General features: G+C 37.7%; 2 protein-coding genes across 2 annotated transcripts; one reads left to right on the forward strand and one right to left on the reverse strand.

The window, feature by feature from the left end:
* Positions 1–2,464: 2,464 nt before the first annotated feature.
* FAM181A (family with sequence similarity 181 member A) lies at positions 2,465–10,312 on the forward strand. Its single transcript, XM_087922143.1, has one exon. It carries the CDS (start codon positions 2,803–2,805, stop codon positions 3,757–3,759), a length of 957 nt encoding a protein of 318 aa, XP_087778269.1. The 5' UTR covers positions 2,465–2,802; the 3' UTR covers positions 3,760–10,312.
* ASB2 (ankyrin repeat and SOCS box containing 2) lies at positions 7,400–27,252 on the reverse strand. Its single transcript, XM_026713431.2, has 9 exons — positions 27,017–27,252; positions 20,914–21,006; positions 19,342–19,508; positions 18,219–18,374; positions 17,534–17,779; positions 16,380–16,551; positions 13,819–14,380; positions 11,211–11,364; positions 7,400–10,538 (listed from the first exon to the last, which is right to left on the reverse strand). The coding sequence occupies exons 1-9, from the start codon at positions 27,232–27,234 to the stop codon at positions 10,402–10,404; spliced, it is 1,905 nt and encodes a 634-aa protein (XP_026569216.1). The 5' UTR covers positions 27,235–27,252; the 3' UTR covers positions 7,400–10,401.

Genomic DNA, 27,252 nt, shown 5'->3' on the forward strand with positions numbered 1-27,252 from the left:
TAGAAATATGAACAGACAAGTGATTGCCTAAAAACCCTTTCAAGAACTAGAATTTAACTATATTTATGCTGCGTTTGTGCTAAAATTGGCAACAGTTGGATTTGTGTCTGCTCCAGCATTGGTTGTGGATATACTGCACTGCTAGTTGGCTTTATTCCTGAATGTCTAGCATTTCTGAAATTCACTCAGGGCAACTCTCTCTCTCTCTCCTTTCCTATTCTTAAAGACCTCTGTAGGGATAACCCACAGTGTGGGACTCAATACTTTAGCATGCTATTAAGTTATTGCCACCCCTAAGGACAACTCTGCAAGGAGGATGAGGACTCACATAACTCTGAATCAATAAAGGAAGCAGCTCAATTAGCATTTCACATGCTTTTCTTCCCTCTCTTCTTACCTTCCCTGCAGTGGGCATGCTTTTCCCTTAAAGGATTGTCCTGTTTCTGCTCATTGCTAGCGTTGGCAGGGTGACAGTAGTCGAGTGTGCAAACTTGTGCTATTGTCCCCAGGCCAGGGGGAGTCATGGAGACTCACTAATATGACACAGGAAAATGTTTGCTGATGGCAATTCTATGGGCTTTGTCTAACTCTTTCTCCATCATGACGACTCGATTTAAGTCTCTAACTGTTTGACTACAGATGCAAGAGTACTATCCAACTCCATCCTTTTGTCCGGGTAGTTTGAATGGGTAATTCAGCTTTTGTGTGGCTCAATTGAGGGGGCAAACATAAAGACAAGATTCTTGAGCGCTCAAGCTTCTTTTCCATGGATATCTGCACATCTCTTTAGAGATTTGTTCTTTTCTTACCTTTTTCTGACATCACCCTCCCTTTAAGTGGGGAAAAAGGCCTGATCAAGAACAGTTTAAAAAGTAGGCTAGCCAGGTCTTCCAAACTAGCATTGTCCAGTGTTACTCAAGCATGGTTACTGCCAGTCTTCAGACAGCTTTGGAGTAGTTTAGAGAAAAGAGCCTCAACAAGTTTTCTTTACTCATCCTCAGCATATCATGTTTGATTGTGTTTAAAAAGGGAGGAGGAGGGGGGTTGGAACAGAAAGAATGGTAGGAATCACAGGGAAATGATCGTATTTATTAGCTGTCTTTCTGTGGCTGTCCCCATGGTGACAATTTGTGATGGCAAAGAATGTGAGAACAGGGAGCCTAATGCCTGATTGGGATGCTTTGTATTTGGCAAAGTGGCTTCTGATTGGCCTGAGAAAGCCTCCTAACTAGAAGGGCTTGATATTCATTCAGCTTACTCAAGTGCTGCAAAACACTCACAGGGTCCGGCTGCTTCTCTAAAGGTTGGTAGTATCTAACCTATGTAACAAGATTAGCTGGTGAGCTGCTTCTTCTCTACCACAGAGTTACAGTAACACTCAAGGTTTAAGAGAGAATCTTGCTGGGAAGGGTGTAATTTAATGTGGAAGGCCATGAAAATGGTGCATAGATATCTACTCAAAGGTTAAATGCTACCTGTCTAGTAAGATTAACTAGTAGGGCCACAGTCACAGCAAGTATAAGACTGGAATAAGAGAAACAGACTATATTGAGATATATAGGAATGATTGTACATATGATATAATTGTATTATTAAGCTGTAAATTTGTAGAATAATTATAAACAAATATGTATACAATACTGCAAGACCTTTGTGGATGGAGTTCATGATCCTGCAGGAGATGAAAGCATTTGAAACAATGTATATATTGAATGGATTAATTATTTGAAACAAATGTTTGTCTCACTTCTGCAGGTCTGCCTTTGTGCCCAGCATATTTTAGTGTTTATATATATTATGTGGATTACAGAATGAGAGAGTAAGAGAGAAAGAATATTCAGGCATTTAAAAACTGAAATCCTAAAAATGTTTATCTGGATCCACTGAATACATAACAGTTTATACAATTGCATTATTAAGCTAAAAAGTATTGGGGGTGTATGTGGAGCTGTAATTAATAGTGTTAAAACTGGGTTTTAACAGAGAGCTGAGTATAATATGAATATGATCATTACAGATATGTGAAAAGAAATGTGAGTTATTTCTTCAGGAATTTGTAGTGTGTGAAAGTAAAAATGCATTTTAGTCTTTGTTACCCTATTTGTGCAGACACGTGGAATGCCAAGGAGAGGACAGAAGGTAGAGGGGACTTTTTAATAATAATCATTTAAACTGAATGCAAGTGGGTAAACTATGGGAAAAAAACGTTTACAATATACAATATAACTTTTATAAGTTGAAAAATATAATTACTTACTTCAGTATTGTGGGAGTCGAGCACTGAAAGCATTCAAAAATGCATTTGCATCCCTAACAACAGATACTTCAATCTAGATGAAGTTTTTAATCAGGCATTTACTCTGCCTCATCCTTGAGTTCTACGAGAGGTCCACCCATGCCTGTTTTAATCTGTATCTTCTCTCTGATTTTCCCATATATATTTTTTTCATTACCAGAGGGGGGAAAAAAATCAAGGAAACGGGGGAAGGCGCAGCGCATTTTGATCAATTAACACTTGGAGCGGTCTTTTTGGAAGTCTCCGGTATGGTGTGAAAGCACAAACTGGGAAGAAATGCACGCGGGTGGCTACCTACCTGTGTTACCCACCTTCCCATGTGGGAAAAGCGGCCCGATGTTCCTGCCAAGGATCAACATTCCCCGTCATCCCATTTAGCCTAAGCGAACCGACCGTCGCCTCGGGTTAGGCGCTCCCAGGCGCGCGCTGGCTCTGAGGGAGCCAACCCTTTCATGGACGGGCTCTCCTTCTTCCTCGCCTCTTCGGATCCGCGGCCGGGCTGAGCGATGGCTTCGGCAGACAGCGAAGTGAAAACCCTCCTCAACTTCGTCAACTTGGCCTCGAGCGACATCAAGGCTGCCCTGGACAAGTCGGCCCCCTGCCGCCGCTCCGTAGACCACAGGAAGTACCTGCAGAAGCAGCTCAAGCGCTTTTCGCAGAAATATTCCCGCTTGCCCCGCTGCCATCACCACCACCACCACCACCACCACCACCTGCAGCCTCAGTTGCCTCCCGCTCGGGAGCGGAGACCGCCTGAAGGGAGGGCACGAGGCCTGAGCCCAGAGAGATCGCTAGGCCGAGGCCACGGGGCTTCCGGGCCGGCCAAGGGCGACAAGGCCTCCAAAGCCCCAGAGCGCCTCGGCGGTGAGCAGCAGCAGCAGCAGCAGCAGCAGCAGCAGGCGGGGACTTCGGAAGCAGGCGCCAGGCCCGACCAAGTACCCATGAGGAAAAGGCAACTGCCCGCTTCTTTTTGGGAAGAACCCCGGCCTGCTCCGGGCTCCCCCGGTGTTGTCAGTGGCGTGATCTTTCCAGTGGGAGTTTGCTCATCGCCCTCTTCTTCCTCGTCACCCTCGTCATCCTCCAAAGACCTGCCTCCTTACGAGGGAAAGAAAAATATCATAGGCCTCGACGGCGGCGGCACCGGGACGGTTCCCGAGAGCCCCCAGCGCAGACCAGAGGCCGAGGCCGCCCTCAAGGGACTCAGGACCTGGGGCTGCTGTCCATTTCAGTACCACGGGCCACAGGCCTCCCCCGGCGTCTACCCGCCCCCGCTGCCTGCCGCCCTGCCCCCCGCGGCCCCCTTCTCGGCTTTGGGTTCGTGGCGGAAAGATGCTCCTTCCCCGACGGAGGGAGAGGCCTTCTGCCAGCCAGGGCAGAAAGTGTATCGGCCTGTAGTGTGGAAGCCCATCCCCACCAAGCCCTCCGCGCCGCCCCTCATCTTTAGCGTCTTCAGTTATCTTTAGCTGTAGCAGCTCCCCTCAGCTTGCAAGGACCTCACTTCTCGATCATCAGGTTGCTCACAGTGCTGATTTGGAAACTGTGCCTTAGGCTACTTCCAGAGCTTGAAAAAAAAAAAACAGCTGATCTGCTCTTTAATCTCAGGCCCCCCTGCTCTGGAGGATCATCAGGGAATTAAAAAAAAAAGCCAGGAAAGTGTGAAAGGGTGTTGAAATCAACCCAGTGTTGATGTATCAGGTCTCCTGCTAAGATATGTTCTCTTGGTGACCTTGGGCCAATTATCTCCGAACTATTTACCTGGCAAAGATATTGTGAAGGCAAAGTATCCATGTGTTGGATTTAAAATATATAACCCTTGAGTTGTTTGAAAGAGGATAAAAAAAGAGTGGCAGACTAATTAATAAAATTAAAAATAAACCACACTTTAGTTTGGGGGTAGATTGCCCCTGCCCAAATTAGCAAGAAAGAATTAACAAATTGTGAATAATAAAATTATTCAAGGAGCAGGGGTTTGTCTTGTCTGCACTGCTAAAAAAAGGTCATGTAAGAAAATGTAATGCACACTTCTGTAAATAAGGATGCTGTTTTTCCTCCCCTGATATGTAAATACCAAGATTGTTACAACAAACAAAAATAAATCCCATACATTTTTTTCCTTTGAGTCTCCACTGTTAAAATGTCTTCAGGTGGAAAAGTGTCATTTTTTTAGGAAGAAAGGAGAGAATTGTTTTACTCTTGTGCAAATGCATCCATGTTTTTAATCTATAGCCCATCTGTTGTTAATTCTGGATAGGAAGCTCTGTTAGCAAAAATTTCCTTGGTTGTTTTTAGCTGAATGATTCTATGAAATTTGGTCATTTAAAAGCAAGAAGCCTTACACTATTCTCTTCCCATGTATGTGAAACAATCATTTATAATAAGGGTGAAAATCATGACTTTATTATTTATACATTTTTGTGGTACAGAATGAACAATAGGGAATTTTTTTCTATGACAAGGATACTCCTGACAATATGAAAAAGATTTGTATGTAACAAAAACTTAAGTTTATTTCCTTAATTTCTAAATCAAAGTGCTCTAGATAGAAGGTATTAGAAATGTACTGACTGAACTCCTAGACCAGTTACAGTAAGCAAATTTAGATGAACCAATAAAACTTCCATACAATTGTCCTTTGAGAAATGGGGATAAATGCTATTATGAATAAACGCTATTATGAAAGCTACTTTACACTTCAGATATTTCACTTGTGATTCAGCTATTACAATTATCTTTCTTTTGAAAATACCATTTGCATGAACTGGCAAGAGACCAATAAACTAAGCTACTAATAAGTTTCCAACTATATGTTACAACTTTGTTTGAGCTGCAAATTCAATGATATGAAATGGATCTTAACCAAAAGTGAATTGGACTTGGAAATATTGAAAGTAAATGAAATGCAGATATCTTACAAAAGTGAGGTTTTGTTCTTTTCAAATGATATTTTTAAAGGAATTTATATAGCTTTGTTTAAAGAAAAGATGCATTTGAATACTAAGGCATTAGAGGCTCCCAGTTCCTTCAGTATAAAAAGGACATGTCCTATGGCTTGAATTAGCTTTTTTTTTGTAATTTTAATAGCTCTATTGCACAAGAGTTGAGGCATCTAATACCTTGACCTGTATTCTGATTATTTCCCCACTGAGTTGTTCATTTCATTAATATGGAATGACATTTAGAGAAAATGGCCACCATTTATACAGTATCCCTATTTTTCAAATAGGGATACAGTATCCCTATTTATTTTTCAGCATAAATTTCCAATGTTTGATTATTATAATGCCTTTCAAAATTCTCTTTTTAGCAACTTGATTATGTCAGGGTTAATTTCTTTATTGCTTGTTGTATGTATTCTCTACACTCCAGAGTTCTCCCATTGGAACAATGCCATATGATGTTGCAATTGAAAAGTTTAGATTTATCTGTAAGAAATTATTCTTAATGGAGATTGTAGCAAACCAAATATAAATCAGACCATATACAGGTAGCAATAGCAATAGCCCTCAGACTTATATACTGCTTCATAGTTTTTTTACAGCCCTCTCTAAGTCAGGGGTCCCCAACACCTTGTCCACAGATTGGCACTGGTCTGAGGGATTCCAAAAAAACGGGCTGTGCAAACAAGTGAAGCCCCATACATGGGATGCAGGCAGCACACAAAACCACACCCCTCCAGTCTGCAGAAAAAAAACTCTACAGAACCAACCCCTGGTGCCCAAAAGTTTTGGGGCCCTGCTCTAAGTGGTTTGCAAAGTCAGCATATTGCCCCCAACGATCTGGGTCCTCATTTTACTGACCTCAGAAGGATGAGCTGGTAAGAACTGAACTGCTGAATTGTTGGCAGTCAGCAGTCAGCAGAATTAGCCCGCAGTATTGCATTCTAACAACTGTGCTGCCTCCACTAGTCCTTGTTTAGCAAGTACAGTAGGGACTACAGATTTTACTTGAGCTTCCTTTGCTTTATAGATCTAGGAAGCTCATATAAACATGGGGATTGATCACAAAATTACCTTTTTATCGCTGTTGTAACTGCAGTCACTGTATGAGGCAGTCACTAAATGAGGAGTGCTGTAGTGTGCCCAAACCTAAAGTATAAAGAAATTAACAAGAACTTCATATATTGTACTTACTATATAGAATAAGAACAGCTGTAGTGTGGCTTTTACAAATCATTTCATCATTAGATGTTCTGTTTACAAGAAATTCTCCCCTACATAGGTTTGTACTGTTCTATTTACAAAGAATTATACCTTCAATGGTCTCTCTCTCTCTCTCTATGACTGCACATGTATCAAATAATATGCCTTCAGAAATTTTAAAATGAAAACAATTGTAAAGATACTAAACTCTTAAATTTTTCTTTTTGCCCTTTTTATGAAAGTAAGTGTATTGTTCAAACAGTCTCTCTTGATCATTTGTGATAAGTGAAAATGATATTATGCGACTTAGACAATGACATTTTAATTAACTCTAAGAAAAGGATCACTTTCTTTCAGGCTTTCAATGTGGGCATATATGCCGGTAAAACCAGAACTTATGAAGGCTTACATTTCAGTGCCACGTTCTGTGTGTGGAAAATGGAAGAGATATCCCAGGAGACATATTCCATACTGTATCATTGATTGGGATTCTGGCATCTGATGTCTGCTTAAATTTGCTACATATCTGAAATATTATTTGATCCATCAAGGAGAGGGATGTCAGTATACACATACACCTGTTCTTATTTCAATATCCCTATTTACTCTAGGAACTTTCCTTCTCACAGTAACAGAAGAATCAGTTCTGCAAACACAATGTTTTACAAAATCACTAGAGAAGGCAACCTATGTAGCAGTCTATGAATGTACAACATGTACACAATATCAGATAAATATATAATTGAACATATTTATAAATTAGAATTAGAGAAACATGGTAGCCAAATGTACCTGGAAATGCAGTTTCCAGTGCAGGGGTCTGATTGATTATATTGCATTAACCTTTTACAGGCCAAATTTATCTAGACTCTCCCCCTCCTACTACATGTATTTCGTTTAACATACATATATATGATGTGTGTGCTCCTTTCAGAAATGTCTTAACAGTAAAAACACAGTGCAATTAATTTTACTTAATTTTAATGCAAACAACAACACCTAAAAAGCGGTGCTTTTAAAATATTAGTACACTGATCCCTCCCGCTTTAATCTCCACTTTATTAAAAAAATCTATTGTTACCATAACAAAAATCTCAAAACTACATTGCAGTCTTGTTAGGCACACATTTATAAAATAATAGATCAAACAGATAAAGTTAATAGAACAGTTTGCAAAAATCCTAAAATCTTCTTTGAATATTATAGAGCATAATAACATGTTCTTTCTGTCTTCAACACTATCAGGTAAAGCATGGAACTATGAAGCTTATTTTAAAGTCCTAAATATTCTTAACTTTAAGATTTACAATAGTATTTTGTACTTGTATAAAACAACAGAATTTGTACAGTTTTGATAACTAGTGAATTTTTTTTAAAAAAACCACAAAATCACTGGAGCAGTAGAAAGCTACTTGTCTACCATTATACTTGTATTTCCCTGGAGCAGGCTAGTATATAGAATAATATTTATATTATTTTACATATGCTAAACCAGTGTTAAGGCTTTATTCAGCTAATAGAACTATGTAAACCTAGCCAAGCAGATTTCTTGAAAATCTTTCTGTACAAATATTTATTACCTTAGGTGAAATGATTAAGAGAGGTAGCATGCAGAATGTGTAAATAAATGTAAAATATATATTTTTAATGACAAGAATTAATAAAGTGAAAGGATGACTCTCAAAGGGACATTTAGTGGAAAATTTCCTCCTCATTCTATGGCATCCATTGAAGTTAATCCTGGTTATATGATTGAGGAATTCAAATTGACAATTTATCCGTGTGTGTATAATGAGAAAAACTAGGAAGTCTTTCTTAATGCTTCCTTTTCTTCAATATATTGGATATGTGAACATTTCCTAAAACCAACTAGATTTCTCAGCTTGTAGAAAATATGAAATGGTATATTTTTTTAATTGGTGCTATCCTCAATCATGTCATATTAAAACAATTCAAAGGTTTTTTTTCCAAAAAAAGTTGTTTACAGAATTGCAATATTGTGAATATTAAGCCAGTTATATATATCTTCAAGGTGTCCTACAGTTTATTTCAGACATTTCTGCAAAGCACTCTTGAAATGCATACAATGAACTTGCTTAAATCTGTTTGAATTAACTTAGATGCAGTATCGTTAAGCTTCTTACACTTACACAGCAAACATAAATTATATCAATTGAAGCACTTTTTATATATACTTCAGAGACCCATAAAGATGATCTGAATAAGAAAGATGAATACTTTCTCATGGAAGTATTAAGTGTTAAGAGGATGTCAATTTAAGGTATCTACAATACAACATCCATGAGGATACATTTTTCTTCTAATAACTCAATGCCACTAAATTATTTCCCTAAAAGTATACAAGGCCACCAAACCAGAGTTTTATTTAAAAAACTATAGTGCTGCTAAGTCATTGCTTACATACAGATCATTGGTCATTAAGACTATTCTAATGAAAGCCTAAGTTATTAGACATAATCTAATTAAGCAATAGGATTCTCAATTCATAACCGTGTTAAGCTACATTATTTATTCTGAAATTAACCTAACTTCTCAATGATGCAACTCACTATTGTTTTTCATCAATAGCAGATCAAGAATTTTCTCCTGAAGTCTTTCTGAAACAACATAGGATTTGAATCTACTGTCCCCTTCAATGCTGCTAAAATAATGTTAAATACCATGAGTTTCAGTGACATTAATCCTCATAACTAATGTATGTACATATACCGGTATCTATATAATATGATACAGATCTATACATCTGAGTTAAATGTTCTGTTCTTATTTCCTGTAAGTTAAATTCTTCAATATCTTTCATTTCTTGAAGTCTAGTATTTGCAAAATTGCTTTACCAGGAACAAGAAAATAATGTTAAATGTTTTTATAAATAAGAATAAAAGGTGAATATATGTTAAATTAGATGGGAAAACATGACCCTATAATGATATAGAATAGAACAGCTGAACAGGGCAATTCAGCAAACTGAAGTAAAATAAAATACAACCCCAAAACTGAAATATTATGCTGATCTAACCATTATTGGACTTCTTTTTATCTTTGCATTGCATCAAGATGGTTTTCCAACATGACTATTCACAAAATACATTTGTTATCCATATGAATGAGTTAACTTGTTAATGCCTGTTAACAATTACGTCAACAGATACAAAATCCAATATATTATACAATTGGCAGCAATATTTATAATTGCTGCAACCAAAAAAGAATTGATTGATGTCACTATGAATGATTTCTGTGTGATCATCTGCATAATTCATTGCCTATATGGAGAGATACAACTTTTTTACCTCTTCCTTATATCTGGTTATAAACAATTTAGGCTTTCAATGTGTATTTATTTTTCACTAGAATTGTGAGGTCCATCAACCAGAATCAAGTACAAAACAACAGCTTAAGAAGGCAGATTTAGAACTACTGGACACATGCCCAGATCAGGAATTTCTTTTTGGTATTAGAACTGGAGTTTGTGCTTATGTTCTTTCATATCATAAAATCCTCCTATTTTCTTCCATTTATTTTAGCAGTTTAATGAAGGAGGGAAAAGGTTTTCTGTCACCATTGTTAAACCAGGGAGACTTGGAAGTTCTTGGTGACATGCAGATCACCTGGAGATTTATTGGTAGATTACAATCTACATTTTACCCTGCCTGCATTTTATACTAAATATTGAGCTACTGAGAGTGTTTTTCCTTGCAAGATAGCATAATATCCCTTTCACTATTTGCTGAGTGCTTTATTCTCATTTTTTCAGCTCTTTCTCATACTCTAAATGCTGTTGCATTTGTTCTGAGATTTAACTTGCAGGAATCCTTATTTTTCTTCTTATATACCAAAACAAGTTTTCTGTTCCATCATATCAGTCTGTTTCCATCAAGGCAGCTCGCTCTATAATACATATGATTATCACTCCGTATAATGGTTGACTGTCAGGTTCACCTGAGATCACTGGGTAGAATCATATTGTAAATAGCGAATTAGTCTTCTTGGCAAAGGTAAAGTGTCAATAAGTGAAAGACGGTTTTTTTCAATCACAATTCGAATTTTGATTCGACAAAGGTGTGCAAGTGGCCTTGGTGGCTCTGGAAATGAAAAGAATATTGTCAAGTAAATAAGTAAACAAGCAAGTAGCATGTTATGTTTATACTACTTTTGGCCTACAATAATTCTCTATGAGCTAATATTTTTTCATAAAAATTTGAATATATATTTCAAAGGCACTGTACCACCAACATACTTTAAAAAAATAGGGATTTTTAAATAAAGTAACTAAATATGAATGGTTAAAATGTATGCATATCTCAAGTTAGTAAGATAATATTCAGATCTTAACAGAACAACAGATTAACAGAATAACATTTGAAAGGGACCTTGGAGGTCTTCTAGTCCAACCCCTGGCTCAAGCAGGAGATGCTGTACCATTTCAGACAAATGGTTGTCCAATCTCTTCTTAAGAACCTCCTAAACACCCTTATGCCTATTTTAATGAAGTAATTTGAACAAATCATTAGGTGGTATCTGCTGACAATCAGACTATATATTATACAGTATAATTCTTGGGAGTCATTGAATTAACGTTCAACATATCTTAGAGGCTTGAATATTTTCTCCTATATAGTTAACTTTTATAAGTTGGCAATCATTCACATATAAAAATGCCACTGCATTTAATAGTAACAGTTGCATTACAAAATATTACTAGTGTATTCTATTATTCTTGAATAACAACAGCGTGAGCCCACATTGCAACTAACCTGCTTTGACTTTAATGTTGGACCAATCTTCATAACTGTCAATTTGTTCCTTCAACCGGGAACAAAGTTGCACATTGCCCACATAATCCAAAAGAACATCTATGATAGGGCCTGCCCAACGACTCATCTCTGGGGTTGAAACCATTTCACAAAACTTGGGTGGGTGGGGAAGAATAAATTATATATAATCAAAACTGTAAATGATCAAAAGGCTTAAGAAAATACAAGACATAGCAGCATAGAACAGTTTTAAGTATAATTATTTGCAATAATTATTTCACCGAAACATAATTTATTTTCTCAATCTATGTGCTAGTAGCTACAATGAATTAAATTCATATATATATATATATATATATATATATATATATATATATATATATATATATGTATATGTACGTATATGTATGGCATTCAGCTTTGTTTGGGTATTTTCTCACGTCATTGTAGTTGTGCTTTTTAAAGTTGTAGCATGCGTTTTGGCAGAATCTCATTTGCCATCATCAGGCTTCAGGTTGTGTCTGTCTGGTTGTGTCCGTCCAGATGGACACAACCAGAAGCCTGATGATGGCAGATGAGATTCTGCCAAACGTTGCTACAAACTTTAAAAGCACAACTACAATGACGGGTAAATACCTGAACAAAGCTGAATGCCATACATGTAAGTACCAGCGAAAACTTAAGAAAACAAACATATATATATATATATATATATATATATATATATATGTGTGTGTGTGTGTGTGTGTGTGTGTGTGTGTGTAGATGTATATATGTGTATATACACACACGCGTGCACACACACACACACACACACACAGACACACACAGATATAACATATTCTCCAGTATCTCATACTCCTAGGAGGAGAGCCTAAAGGAGGAAATAGATAGGATATGGAAAATAAAGGCCAAAGTGATTCCAGTGGTTGTTGGCCTACTCAGGGATGTGTCTCCTAAGCTGGGAGAGTGGCTCCAACAGATTCCAGGAACAACATCAGAAATCTCTGTCCAGAAGAGTGTAATGCTAGGAACAGCTAAGATGCAGCAGAGAACCCTCAAACCCACAGCCTCTGGTGGAGAACCGAGATTGAGAGACATATCACTTATAAGGGTGAGAAGTGGGGAGAGCATTTGCTGTCTCAGGTCAGATGAGGGATCACCCCATTTCTAGTATGTTATACATTATGAAAGTATAAAACAATGGAACATTTATTTATTTAATCTATTTGTATGGCTGTCCATCTTGCAAGAGTAATTTTGGCTAGCTAATCAAACTAAAACCCAATAGAAACAAAACAAGAACAATACCCCCAAACAGCCAATAATGATGAATATAAAAATACAGAGAATATATACACAGAATGGCACCAAGGGCAACAAACAAGAATTATAACAATCCCCAACTCTCTGGCCAGCTTAACCTTCTAACCCCCATACCCCAAAACATCCATGTTTGTAAGACTTTCTAGAATGCTGACTGAATCAGAGCCAGATGGGTCTCAGGGGCATGACAATATTAGGCTCTTTTAACATCATTGCAAATGTGCATTAATTCTGCCTAGAATTAGATACGCATTTTTGTTTTTCTCCACAATGTTCAAAATGGTTTAGATGAATAAATCCAGTGAAATACATGTTTTTTGGATTGACATTCCAAATGAAAGAATTTCAGTCTACTAAATTCCTTAAATATATTTATATCTTTTTGTGTTTAGAGAATACTGGAATGAAATATACTTGTAACTAAATCGAGGTGAATCAAAGGAGAATTTATCAAATATGATATGTGTCTGACTTCATATTTATTGTCTGTTTATTGTCCTTGAAGGTCATTTCTTTATTGTTATTTGGGGAAAAATAGCGTTAATTACTGATTTATTTCATCATAACAGAAAGGTGGGAGATTTTCAAAAAACTCAAGACAAAGAAATTCTACAACATAGATGACCATTCTGCAGAAAAAGCTGAAATCTACTGATTCCTACATAAATCAACATAGGGACACCACGGTAGATACCCAAAAGGAAATGGAGAGAACAGAATATTTAATGTTACCATTTATGATTGTAAAGTTGTGTTTGGATTCTTTTCTGCATTAAAAATCCATCTATTGTTTATTATATATGGGATGAAAGTTTATACGTGGCATTCAAAAATAAAGCTCTGCCTGCAGTCTGGAAACTATTCAGTGCAGAATTCTGTGGGTCTAAGCCAATTTTCTATGGCCATCTCACCACAGCCAACTTCACTCAAACCTTCACTACACAAATGCTATCCTTCCTGCATTCTATATGTCTGTCTATCTGTCTATAGCTGCCCATCTCACACAAAATAACTCTTAATATTAATTTTGTGATTAATTCAGCTGTCCAGGAGCTAATAAGAAATTTGATTTCTGGAGGCTGGGTGATATTGCCAAAGTCAGGGAGCCTGAATTTCTATGGACTAGACAATAAGATGAGTTGATATTGTTTAAACTGGAGAAACCAGAATTTAAACTTGTAGCTGTTCTAAGAAAAATACTATGTTGCTTACCTCTGAGCTATTTTTCCCTTGTATTCCTCTAAATGTCATAGAAAAGGTGAGATAATAAAAAAAAAATTACCTGTACAATTTTGTTAGCGTTATTCACTACAGGATCATTATATCTGTCCCTCCTAACTTCAATAGGAGGATGTGGGCCACACCCATAAGAACATGTAAAGCAAGAGTTGGCATCACAGCCCATGTCCATCAAATATTTCAGCAGGACAAGATACTTCATTGAAAACATTACTGTAGCAGGGAAAGTTGTCGGGTGAGAGGCAATGTAGGCATTAATGTTAGCTCCATAATCAAGAAGCAGTTTCATTGTCTTCAAACAGCCATGGCGGATAGAGATGAGCAATGGATTGATAAGGTCAACATTAGGATCAGCGCCAGCCTCAAGCAACAGCTCAGTGCTATATACATTGTTGTTGAAGACTGCAAAATAGAGGACGCTGGTGCGCCTATCCTCATAGAGTCGGGAACGCTCAAAAGAAAGGGTGGCATTTACATCAAAGCCAGCATCAATTAGCTCTTCCAAGACATCATCATGGTTGCGCTCAGCTGCCAAATGAAGAGGGCTTATGCCACTACGCTTGATGCGAGTACGACTTGTTACTGGGAGTAGCATTTTCACAATCCTGGCAAAAATGAAATTAAAACACAAATGCAATCGAAGTTATTTATTATAAATGGGTATGGTAGGTAAGCTTCAAGTAAGAGACCCTCATGCTCCAATGGGCTGATTTGGGCTGAGATCCCCCCCCTCTCTCTCCCTCCCTCCCCCCCTCACACACACACACATTTTCATACACAAGTTATTGACAAAATATATTGGGGTTTTGAATAAAAGCAGAGAACACAATTCCAGCCTCATTCCCAAGTCCCTGCTCTTTAGTTTCCCAGCCCTTGTGTCCTGCACTTCCTTTTCTAAGATACAGGGTTTTTAAACAATTTTCCTCTGGCAGGGGTACATTACTTGTGGAACATTACTATATCCTGTCAGCATTGTGCATGGTCAGTACTTAGGAATGATGGGAGAAGTGGTTTGTTGATATGTGAAAGGCACAAGTACCTCCCCCGAGTTATGTAAGGTATTAGGGGAAAAACAGGCAATAATTTCTCCCTGTTCATTCTCCTTGGATTGCATGAACAATAGGTGTTTTCAGTATGTGAACAGCAAAAACCAGTGTTCTACATCTGATTTACAGACATACAGAGCTTATTAATGGAAAAGATAGGAAGCTATTATGAATGGTTTTACCTGAAACTTGGATCATTTTGATACAAACCAGCTCCTTCATAGAATAGTATTCTATCAGAGGTGGTATTCAGCCAGTTCTGGAGAACTGGTAGCGGAAATTTTGAGTAATTCGGATAACCAGCAAATACCATCTCTGACTGGCCCCGCCCCATCTATTCTCTGCCTGCCAAGTCCCAGCTGATGGGCTGGGTCTTCTTTTGTTGCCCTGCACAGGAGAATGGAGCTGGAAAGCAGGTTAGTGGGGTGGGGAGGGAATGGGATTTTGCAGTATCCTTTCCCTGCCACGCCCACCAAGCCATGCCACACCCACCAAGCCACACCCACAGAACCAGTAGTAAAAAAATTTGAACCCCACCACTGTATTCTATAAATGGAAGTCTACCCCAACAAGAAAATATTCTAGTTCACCTGTTTAGGTTAGTAACTGGGGCTAGAGTTCTTAAGTTGAATAAACTTATCAAAATATACACCTTATTGATACACATATTACAAAAGTTACACAGAGATTCAGATTTGTTCGTCAAAAGATTAAATCTCAAATTCTTTCTGAAAACAAATCCATATTATTATATAACCCTAACAATTACTATGAGCAATTAAGACTTTCCTGTGCAATGAATCTCATGTGTACCTTGAAATTTACTTGAAGTAAGAATGATTGAAAATAAATTAAAAATATTGACCCTATGATGCTGATCTGTGTAAGACCACTCTGGTTAGAGATGCTGACTTACTAATATAACTTGAAATGGCTCTCGAATCATCAGTTTATATTGTGTACTGAATTTGCAAAATGCTGCTAAAACAGTATAATCACTAGGATTTTTTAAAATTAAATCAACTTGGAAGGGGCCAAACTGTATAACCACCTGTATAACCTTGATACCAAACTATAGCCTTGTGGCCTAAAGAACCCATTTTCCCCATGATTCAGATCTAGCCAACTATTCGAACATCAAGCCAATTGCAGTGGTTCATCTTTTGTAATTCTTACTTCTTTCTGTTCCTTGTCTTGTACCTTTACAAATAAACATTAGCTTTTAAGAACCTTGGAGACAGCTTTTCTTGCCTTTATTTTTTATATTACTAATTCACAATAAGTAACCAAAATAACTCTGCATAAATATGCATATATGGAATAGAGAAAGAAATAGCACATATATCTGCAGTAGAAACTTGAATATCTCTTGTTATTTTGGGTATTCTAAATTGATCTATCACATCCAGACTGTCTTTTATTTAGATGATAACTGAATTTTTGATGTCAACAGCTGAGGTGAACATAACTGATTTTTTAATTTTAACCTGCAGTTTATGCACAGTTAATCTTCATTTGTTAAACTGACCAAATACTGAAAATTAAAGAAGCAACTTACTCATAATAGCCTTTTTTGGAGGCTACATGAATTGGTAAGAACCCATCCTTATTGGTTTTGTTAGCATCAGCTCCTTGAGACAAGAGAAATTCCACAATCTTCTCATGTCCATTTTTTGAAGCTTCATAGAGAGCTGAAGCTTTGTCACTAGCTTGGGTATTGATATCAGCACCTGAAAATGAAAGATGTGTAAAGTAGAATCTCAAAAGATCTGGGATTAATAAGAGCACATAGTTCTTTACCAGGAATTTCTAGTCCAAAGAAAACATAAAGATTTCCAACAACAGCTTTATGCTTGTGAAGTGCTGGAAATCATACAATAATTTGATTCAATGCACGCAGAATAAATACATTTACACCGTAAAATATAATCTCCTTGTATTTTGCAGCTGTTTATTTTCCTTTTTCAGCTCAAAAAAAGTCAGTTATGACAAGAGATATGATATGGTTGAGTGAACTCTTTTGATTAGGGTTTCAAGAAATCCTTTTTCTAGGAGCATACCCATGAAGGCAATGGAATGGCTGGACCAAGCGAGGGGGAGATAGAGATGCAGACAAAAAATGCAGTCAAAGAAATAACTGGGACAGCTTTCTTCTTTGCAGATAAACCACACACACACACATGCGCGCGCACACACACACTTTGAGAACAAACCTCTTTCAATAGGGTGGTGGTTTCATTTAAACAAACATGTCAAAATTCAGCTGCACAAATCTCTGCCAAGCAGAATTTTTTTCCCTTGCAAACAACAGAAAACTCTGTTATATTTGGCAGACTTAACAAAACTGTAACTAGAAACACAATTACAAAGCCCAACACTAGACTTCTTTTCAATAAGAAAAAAATGAATATTCAATTAATGCAAATATTGCACATTTACAAGAGGAATAAAATTATTTTAGGATTCTCAGACAGGCTTTAAAGCTTGGAATAATATACAAGTGTAATGATGTTTCTTGACATTTCTATTGTTTCTGTTTCATTTATAAATAAAATAATAGTAAATATAAATATTTAAATGTACTCAAAATGAAACCAATAGCAAATTATAGGCTGATTAAAGGAAAGCACAAATGAAAAATGAATGAATGCTGTACAGACTACAACCGATCCATCAATGGTTCGATTGTGGCCTCCTGCATTTGGTACTTACCACATTTTGCCAGGAATCTCAAGGCTTCTAAGTGGCCACTCTCAGCTGCTACAAATAAAGAGGTAATTCCATAACAGTTTGTAGATTCAACCTTGGCACCTCCTTGAAGTAAAAGTTCTATAATTTCTAAATCATTTCGAGCAACAGCTTCATGAAGAGCCGTCCATCCACGATTGCAGCGATGGTTCACATCAGCATTGTACTGCAATAATACCTGCACGGCTTCAGAATTTTTGCGTTCACAAGCTGTCATGTCAAAAGAAAGAAAATCTGTATGTTGAGAGCTATTATTTTATTAATTATGACACCAGCTACAGCACGGGCCATGCATACGAACATATCTTGTATTTTATTTCTCTGGGGAGATTTGTGGGGGGAGGAAATAATTTGAAATCCATGAATTTATTTTTGTTAAATGGAACAGATGTATTTCTTGAGGCCAAAACAATTTTATAACCAGAAAATTAAGAATTAGAAATGGAAATTTCAAGGGCATGTTGGGGGAAATATTGGAGGGAAAAAGGATGGGAACCTCTTTATTTCTCTGGCATATCCTACTTTCAAGACAAATTATGAACATTCAACACTCATTACATGTGTGAAGGTTCCAGGGCAGAAAACATTTCCAAATCTAAAGACACCAGTACATTCTAGCTCAAAATCCAACATGAATGAAGTTACATACCCTTATAAAGTGGGGTCTCCCTGGCTTTATTAGCAATATCAGGTTCTGCTCCAGCCTGAAGCAATGAACGCATACAATCAATATTCCCTCTGTTTGTTGCTAAATAGAGTGCTGTTTCTTCCTGAAGTGTACGTTGATCAATTGTCCCAGGGAAAGCTATTGAGAAAACATTGAACCACATTAAGCAAGGCGTACAGCGCATCTAGATAATATTAATTTAGCCTTCTCCAAACTGATGTACCCCAGATGTACGAAACCACAGCTCTGTTCTTGGCAGCATAGCCAAGCAGATAAATAAAGTTATAATCTAATGCACCTGAATGATCAAGGCTAAAAGCTCACCCATGGCAATTACTATTGGAACCTATATAAGATGGTAAAGTACTTTAGTAGATAGCATATATTGATAGATTAATGTCTTTGAGACTTAATTGGTATGCGTTGCATTGATTTGCTTTTGTAGGAAGATAGGATCATTGTAGAATAGCTTTGGAAAGTACCACTGCCTGAGATCATCATCATCATCATCATCGTCGTCGTCATCTTTTATATCAGTACAACAGTATAAACAGACAAAATGTTCATATACTAAGTCCACAGCTTTCTTATGAAAAAGCATTACAGTCTTTTAAAGCTATGAACCAAGCTGGGTTTGAATCAAATGTGCTTTCCTTCAATAAATACCATGAAGACTTGGAAATTCTCTCTCTCTCTCTCTCTCTCTCTCTCTCTCTCACACACACACACACACACACACACACACACACACATGCATAGAGAGAGTGGGGAGATAGATAGTAGACATGGGGCATTCATTTATTTAACATTACTGTAAACTACCCAAGATTATGTTGAATAAGATAAATAACCATTTAAGTTTCTAAGTTAAAAAATACGTAAATAATGAAATTATGAAAACTTGCTTTCATTGCTGTTTACAGATAACAAACTCATGTTCAAATTTGGGGGAACTGTTTAAATAAAATGTGCATGTGTAGAAACAAGTTGCATACGCAAGCTACTTTTCTATGTTATATATAATACAACCTAATAGGTTGCTTTGTATCATAAAGTGACTTTGTCTTTCATCCACTCTGCAATCAGCCCCTTTCCTGATACTTGCCTCTATGCAGAAGTTTCAAGCAGCCCTCTTGTCCATAATAAGCAGCTTCGTGGAGTGGCAACCATCCATCTTTGTTAGGCTGTGCAAGGTTTTTTCCTGCCTGTATCATGTTCTGCAGTGCGGTTTCGTCTCCTTCCTTGATCACCAACACTACAGGATCCAGCACTCTTTAAAACAAAAGGGAGAACTGATCACTTTCTCTAGAATTATTTCTGACACAGGATTTGCAATGCCTGTTTGCATATTTATTTGTACCATATATATACCATGTATATCGAGTACCATTTGATGTCACCACACTTCACAAGGATTGACAAAGCTGCACAATAAATGTAAAAGGGAAAGCGATTCAGGAAGCAAACTGAAACAAAATATTATATAGATGAAAATATAAACGGAAATGTTACTAGTGTCAAACCTATATGTAAAAACTAAAGTCACCTTCAACTCAAATTCAGTTCATAGTTTTCTTGGCAACAGGACAAAATGGGTTGCCATTACATTCTTTTGGGATTATTTTGTCTTCTCAGTCTAGTCTGCATCTTGACATTCTCTCATGGTCTCCCATTCTACTAACTAGGCCAGATATGACAAAACTGCAGCTGTCAAAACTGTTTTGTAAATACAGATACAGAAAGTACAATAAAGTCCTCAACTTACCACAGTTCCTTTAGTGATCATTCAAAGTTATAACAGCACTGAAAAAAGTGACTTATGACAGTTTTTTATACTTATGACCATTGCAGCATCCCCAAAGTCATGTGATTTACATTTGGATGCTTGGCAACTGGTTCATATTTATGAGGTTGCACTGTCCCAGGGTCATATGATCCCCTTTTTCAACTTTCTGATAAGTAAAAGTCAATGGGGAAGCCAGATTTACTTAACAACCATGTTACTAACTTAACAACTGAAGTGATTCACTTAACAACTGTGGCAAGAAAAGTCGTAAAATGGGGCAAAACTCATTTAATAAATTTCTCACTTAGCAATATAAATTTTAGGGTCAACTGTAGTCATAGGTGAAGGACTATCAGTATACTAATCATACTGAGGCACTGTGGTTAATTTAACTACTAAACAACATGTACGTATTATGGCCATAGTAGGGCCCTCATCAGAGAGCTGACAGCTTTTGCAACATGTAGTAATATATACTGTATAATTCCTTCAAGGACTATGAAAAATTGATTATTGCTAATTATTCTATATTGGAATAAAATGCATTGTGGCAATGTAGCTAAAGAAAAAAAAATCTGGCTTAAATGGCAGTCAAAATTAATCACTAGAGAAGCCACTCATTCTTACTTTTTCTGACTCAGCTCAATGCACCAGAAAAGCCTATAAGTGACACCAAAACCAAATGAAGTTAACTATTAGGCTTTCAAGAGAGAGAAGCTCAAGCAAAGATAGAAATGGTGGAAGAGGGCAAACAGTCTAAGGGAGCAAAATTTCCTTCAGTTAGTTTTGTAAATTCTTCACGAACTGCTTAATATGTCATTCCAGCTGCCTAAACAAACCTACCTCATAAAAACAACATTTTTCAACAGAAAAGGGAAAGGAAGGACTTACTCAGCCTGGGGTAAGATGAAGAAGCTGCCATCGTACCTCCGCCTGACTCCTGAACCGGATGCTGAAGTCTGGCCTCCGGACTGTGTAGCACGCCTGAAGTGATGACAGCATGAATAAAATAGCGAAAAATACTCTGAATAAGAAAAGCAAATCATATCTGGTCTTGTAAAGAAATCAGAAAATGAGACCGAAGAAGAGAGACAAAGAGAACCTGTTTCTGAGGCTTAAACAAAAGCAGATGGTCTTGGCTTTTTTAGGCCTTGGTCTCAGCTGCTCTTTCACTCCTAGACTATTTTTGGCCCTCAGAGGAAGTGTCATGGGATTTAAATGACCATATATGACTGCAATGAGATTAATCCCACTACCACACAGCAGGCCGAGAAAGGACTTGAAGGCATTTCCACTTCAGGGGGAAGAAAGGCCTGAGAGTGTTGTTCAGAAATGAAAAGAAAAAGAAAGCTCTGAGGTTGGTTCTGAGTGACAAGGTTGTGCAAAACACCTGAAAGAACTGTTTCAAAGCTTGTCTCTTCAAGCCTGAAACAGCCACATCTTTGGCAATACTTATGCAACCACTCTGAATGTTGCTTCTGCTATTTGCATGTGTGTATGCAGGATTTCAGATCTGAAGACAGAAAGTGCTTCATGGCCCAAGACTCATAAACTGGCCTGCAACTCTATAAACCCAACATAGCTTTTCTGACAGGTCTGGAAGGCAGCTACACAATCCCAGGAAAATGTGCAGCTTCTTTTAAAAAATTGCAGACAAACGTGTATTAGGTTTTTCTTCCACACATACACTCCAAAGCAGCTTCTCCTTTTCCGTCTTAAGCTCCTTGAACCTAAGCAGAACTACTTTGTGTCAGTGCCAGGGACAGAATGGGGTGTGGGTGCACATGGATGGAGATCTAGAGAAGCTTTGGAAGTAGTTGTGTGTCTCTTGCAAAAGATGTGGTTGCTTTAATGCTTTGAAGAAGAATGCTGTGTCAGAGAGCTTTGCACAACTAACTAAACCAGGTCAGGAGGAGATTGCTAGGTTGGGCCTAATTTTCATAAGCTTCCAATATCTTTTCAAGTTGCCCTGAAGATAGAATTATATCAGATGCAGCTTTTCCGGTCATCAGAGATTTCCAATGATGGGCCAAAGCATACATGGAATCAATCTTTATGTATGGGCTTTAGCAAGTATTTTAATTGATTATTTTAAATAAATAAATAAATAAATATATATATATATATATATATATATATATATATATATATATATATATATATATATATATGTTTTCTTAAGTTTTCAGCAGTACTTACATGTATGGTATTCAGCTTTGTTAGGGTATTTTTCCACGTCATTATAGTTGTGCTTTTAAAGTTGTAGCAACGCTTTCGGCAGAATCTTATCTGCCATCATCAGGCTTCTGACGAACACTATACAGATGAGATTCTGCCGAAACGTTGCTACCAACTTTAAAAGCACAACTCTAATGACGTGGGAAAATACCCAAACAAAGCTGAATGCCATACATATAAATACCCATGAAAACTTAAGAAAACACACACAACACACACACACACACACACACACACACACACACACACATATATATATATATATATATATATATATATATATATATATATATATATACATACATACATACATACACACATACACACATACATGTAATCAATACAGGAGAGATTTTGTTCCCCTCTCCCCATGACACAAAGATTTCCATTTTCTTTTAAAAGCCTTTTTAAAAAGGGAACCAAAAGAACAATGCAACTGAATTGTGAAAGGCCATCCATTTAGACAACTCAGAGAATGGGGGAATCATTCATCAACCAAGGATGCCTGGCTCACCGGCACATTAAGTGGGTGCAGCTTCATTTTTTACACCTTTCTTGCAGTGGTGGGGTCCAGCCAATTCGGACCACTTCAGGAGAGCCAGTTGCTAAGTTTCTAAGCAGTTTGGTGAATTGGTTGTTGGAAGAAATCATTAGAGCAGAGAACCAATTGTTAAATCATTTGAATCCCACCACTGTTTTCTTGCCCCACTTTCTTCATATCCTTCATCATGGAGGTGCACAATTTATCCAGGGCTGAGTAACCCAATTGGCCTTTGAGTGTCATCCTGCAGCAGAAGAAGTGTGGTGGGGGACGGGAAAAGAAGCTTTCTCCATTGTGACGTCTGAACCTTGGAATACAGGTAGTCAGGGGTGGGATGCTACCGGTTCTGCCCAGCTCTATAAAACCGGTAGCTGTGAAGAGCAGCAGACACCGAACTGGTTCTGCATCTGCTGCTGCTGGGCCCGCCTGCCCACCCGGGCTCTTACTGTCCTTTATTTCCTACTTTTTCAACCTCAGCTGCTTTGCGCGACACAGCTGAGGTTGAAAAAGCATGAGAAAAGAGGGTTTTCAAATGCTGTGCACCTGCGCGCTGTGCTTTTCAGCTCTCCAGGTGGCACAGCTTAAGGTTTTTTTACATGCGCATGCAGCGTAAAGCATAGTCACCGAACCGATAGTAACACCAGTTGAATCTCACCCCTGCAGGTAGTCCTTAGCTTAGAGCCACAATTGATCCCAACATTTCTGTTGCTAAGCAAGACTGTTGTTAAGTGAGTTTTGCCCCATTTTACGACTTGCCACAGTTGGTAAGTGAATCACATAGCAGTTGCTACGTTAGTAACCCTGGTTGTTACATGAATCCGGCTTCCTCATTGACTTTGCTTGATAGAAGGTTGCAAAAGGTGATCACATGACCCCAGGACACTGCAACCATCATAAATGTGAATCACTTGCCAAGCATCTGAATTTTGAGCATGTGACCCTGGGTATGCTGCAACAGTTGTAAGTGTGAAAAACGGTCATAAGTCACTTTTTTCAGAGCCGATGTAACATTGAAAAAGTCACTAAAGGAAGTGTTTTAAATCAGGGACCAGCTGTATTCTTTTCCCATGAGAGTGAGAGACAGTTTGATGCAGCAATTAAGGCATTGGCTGGGAACTGGGAGGCTGTGAGTTCTAGCCCTTCCTTAGGAACAAAGCCAGCTGGGTGACCTTGGGCCCATCGCTTTCTCTCACCCTGGAAAAGGACAAAATGACAAACCACTTCTGAGTTCTGGGACTTGTTCAGGCAGTTGCCAGGAATCAACACTAATCAAAATGGAAGTAAAGTGAAGGTTTCATGTCAAGGATTTAGTGACCGTAACATGGTTTTTGTTCCTTAAGGGTTACCTGACAGTGCTACTCACTTAACTATATATATATGTTTCTTAAGAGCTTTGGTGGCACAGTGGTTAGAGTGCAGTACTGCAGGCTACTTCTGCTGACTGCTGGCTGCCTTCAACTTGGCAGTTTGAATCTCACCAGCTCAAGGTTGACTCAGCCTTCCATCCTTCCAAGATGGGTAAAATGAGGACCCAGATTGTTGACTCTGTAAACCACTTAGAGAGGGCTTGAAACACTATAAAGCGGTAAGTCTAACTGCTATTGCTATTAACAAATCTATTCTTCATGTGTTTTAATCTAACTTGTTTTATGTTGTGGCCTATGAAAAATATTCCTCAAGGAAATATGTTTGACTGTTCTCCTATTATTTTAGAAAATGGCAAACTGCAACTTTTGCCAAAAATTTTATTAAACAATTTTGATTGTAGCTTTGTTTTTATTTATTTATATCCTAATATTAAGCAAAAATCAAGAACACGAGGGCATAATTTCAAACAGACAGGAGGGAAGTTCAAAAATAGAATATTTCTTCTCAGAAAGCATTTAAACACACTTGGGATAAACACTTGTCCATCATCCAACAAAAATGTAAAAAATAAAAATAATGAAAAATAATAATGAAAATAAAAATAAAAAATTCAGAGGGCAGACTCAATGGACCACTAAGTCTTTTTCTGCCATGTTTCTGTGTTTCTATGTCCTGCCTTTATTATTTTTATAAATCACTGAAGGCAGCAAACATATCTAATACACCTTCCTACTCCTATTTTTCCCTAATAACAACCCCATCAGATGAGTTGGGCTGAGAGAATGTGACTGGCCCAAAGTCACCCAGCCAGCTTTCAGCCTAAGGCAAGAATAGAATTCACAGCCTCCTGGTTTCTGGTCTGGTGCCTTAACCACTGGTTTTTAATTTTGTATTTATTATTGTTGAGTACCTTCATTGCTTGTACAAATAGAAAGACAGGATATCAATATTTTTAAAATAAGTTTAAAAATACTTTATGGCAAATTATAATTTCTAAAATATGCCATTCAGGGCAACTAGATTTTGTATGGAGTGGGCCTATTTTACTCATAAAGAATTTTTACTTTAGGTGTGGAATGTTTATCCGCTCATCTGCAAAAATATCCCTCTGGACAAGGGATTAGGGACAGTTGATATCCCTTTCCTATAGTACAGGATATGTAAACCTAATTTTCTTACTGAGAAATGTAAAGATTAATATTGCTGTATTGGCCTGTTTGTTATGATGATCCAAGACAGCTGGATAAAGGCTGATGGAGTTGAGTCATATAAATTCTGTCAGAATAAACAACTTATGAGTGGAGTCAATATTACCTCTGGATCACCTTGGGAAACCCAACTGTTCCCTTTATTTAAAGACAGAACTCTATAAGCCACACACTGCTCTCAGTCTACTAAACTAGCCTACTACTACAGGTGTGCTGGATTACATTTTACAATCAATAGTTCTGCATTCATCTAATCCAGGGGTGTCAAACTGATGGCCCGTGGGCTAGATGCGTCACATGCAAGCCACACCCACCCAAGATCCATGAAGGGAAAAAGACATTGTGAAATGTCATGTGATGGCAACATGACACCACAAGCTTGACACCTGTGAGATTGTAATCCAACTTGGATGAGATGAGAAAGCCATCCTTTCCTTCTCTGCCAGCAACAAAAGATCATTAATTAGGTCTACATGTGTTTACTTACCATTTTAAATGATATCAGTCCTTAAAACTTAGCTGATCCCAAATGCTGAGAGATCAGATTATAGACCAGGACAGTTATGAGGAGCATTGGAGTCTTGCCCACATGTGACTGTATCTAAGTACAGGCAATTTGGAAGACTTTATCTTTGGTTATTCGGATTCTCTCTCTGTCCCTCAGCTTGAATATGAAAGACTTCTTGATAGCTGCTCTCTAAACTTCAGAACTGTTTGTCAAAAGAGATTAAATTAATTTTACCTCTTCCTCCATCAATTAATGGGGAAAATGCTACTCATTTGTTGTTGAATTAGATCTAAACTGATAGCTTAGGGGTTTTCTTAAAGTTGTGTTTTAATTGTATCTGAGTGCAAGAACATACTTTTTTATTTCTAGAAATCTATAGTATGATGTTTGGGGGAAAGACATGATATGGAAGAATTATACTGTAAATTGATGATTTAAGATTAATTAAGAATGCAAGTAAAGATTTTAGAGATAAGGAAAGTATGACCCACCGTGTGCTGCTGATTTATATCTATCAGCACATCCAGTAGGTATGATCAGTAGGGGATATACTGGGTGTTGTAATTCAACAGAATTTGGAAGATTGTAAGCCCTCATACCTGAGTGAGAAGAATAATTTAACTTTTCTTATTACAAAGGAAATCCAGATTCAGATAGAGTAGTTATGAAAGAATCCCCAGATTCTAATTAATCTGGAATTGGGGGAGAATACTTACATGAGAAAGAGCCATGCCTTTTAAACTGTCTTCTGGAACCTAACTCAGGGCCAAGCTACACATTATACACATTGAGTATAATTACATTATATGTAACTCCTTGGAACATCTCTGAAAATGTTCCAGCCAGTACAGGTAGCCCTTGACTTAGGACCACAATTGAGCCTAAAATTGCTGCTGCAAAATGAAACATTTGTTAAATGAGGTTTTTTTGCCCCATTTTGCAATCTTTCTTGCCACAGTTGTTAAGTGAATCATTGCAGTTAAGTTAGTAATATGGTTGTTAAGTGATATGATGGGGAACTTCCACAAAGCTTCAAGAAAGCTGTATCAGAAAAAAATGCAACACTGAGGTGTAGACGTGTGCAGAATTCTGAGTTGTCTCTCATCTGTGCTTTCTCCCTGGCATGCTTACCTTTCCCAAGGATAAAGGTAGAAGTTCTGACAGTAAGGTTCACAGGGTGGTGGTGCCGCAGTAACTGTCTTCTGCGCAGCTATTTGTTCAGCAGGGTCTTCTGTCAAACTCTGCTCAATGGCCATCTGAATAAGTTCCTCCTCACTCATGCTGCTGTAGAGGCTGTATTCCTCATGTCCAATTGTACCTGCTCTTGCTACGGTAACTTGTGTTGTCATTTTCCGTTCTCTTGTAAG

The sequence above is a fragment of the Pseudonaja textilis genome, chromosome 1, assembly GCF_049901715.1.
Source record: "Pseudonaja textilis isolate UNSWEBS1 chromosome 1, rPseTex1.2, whole genome shotgun sequence".
NCBI lineage: Eukaryota > Metazoa > Chordata > Lepidosauria > Squamata > Elapidae > Pseudonaja > Pseudonaja textilis.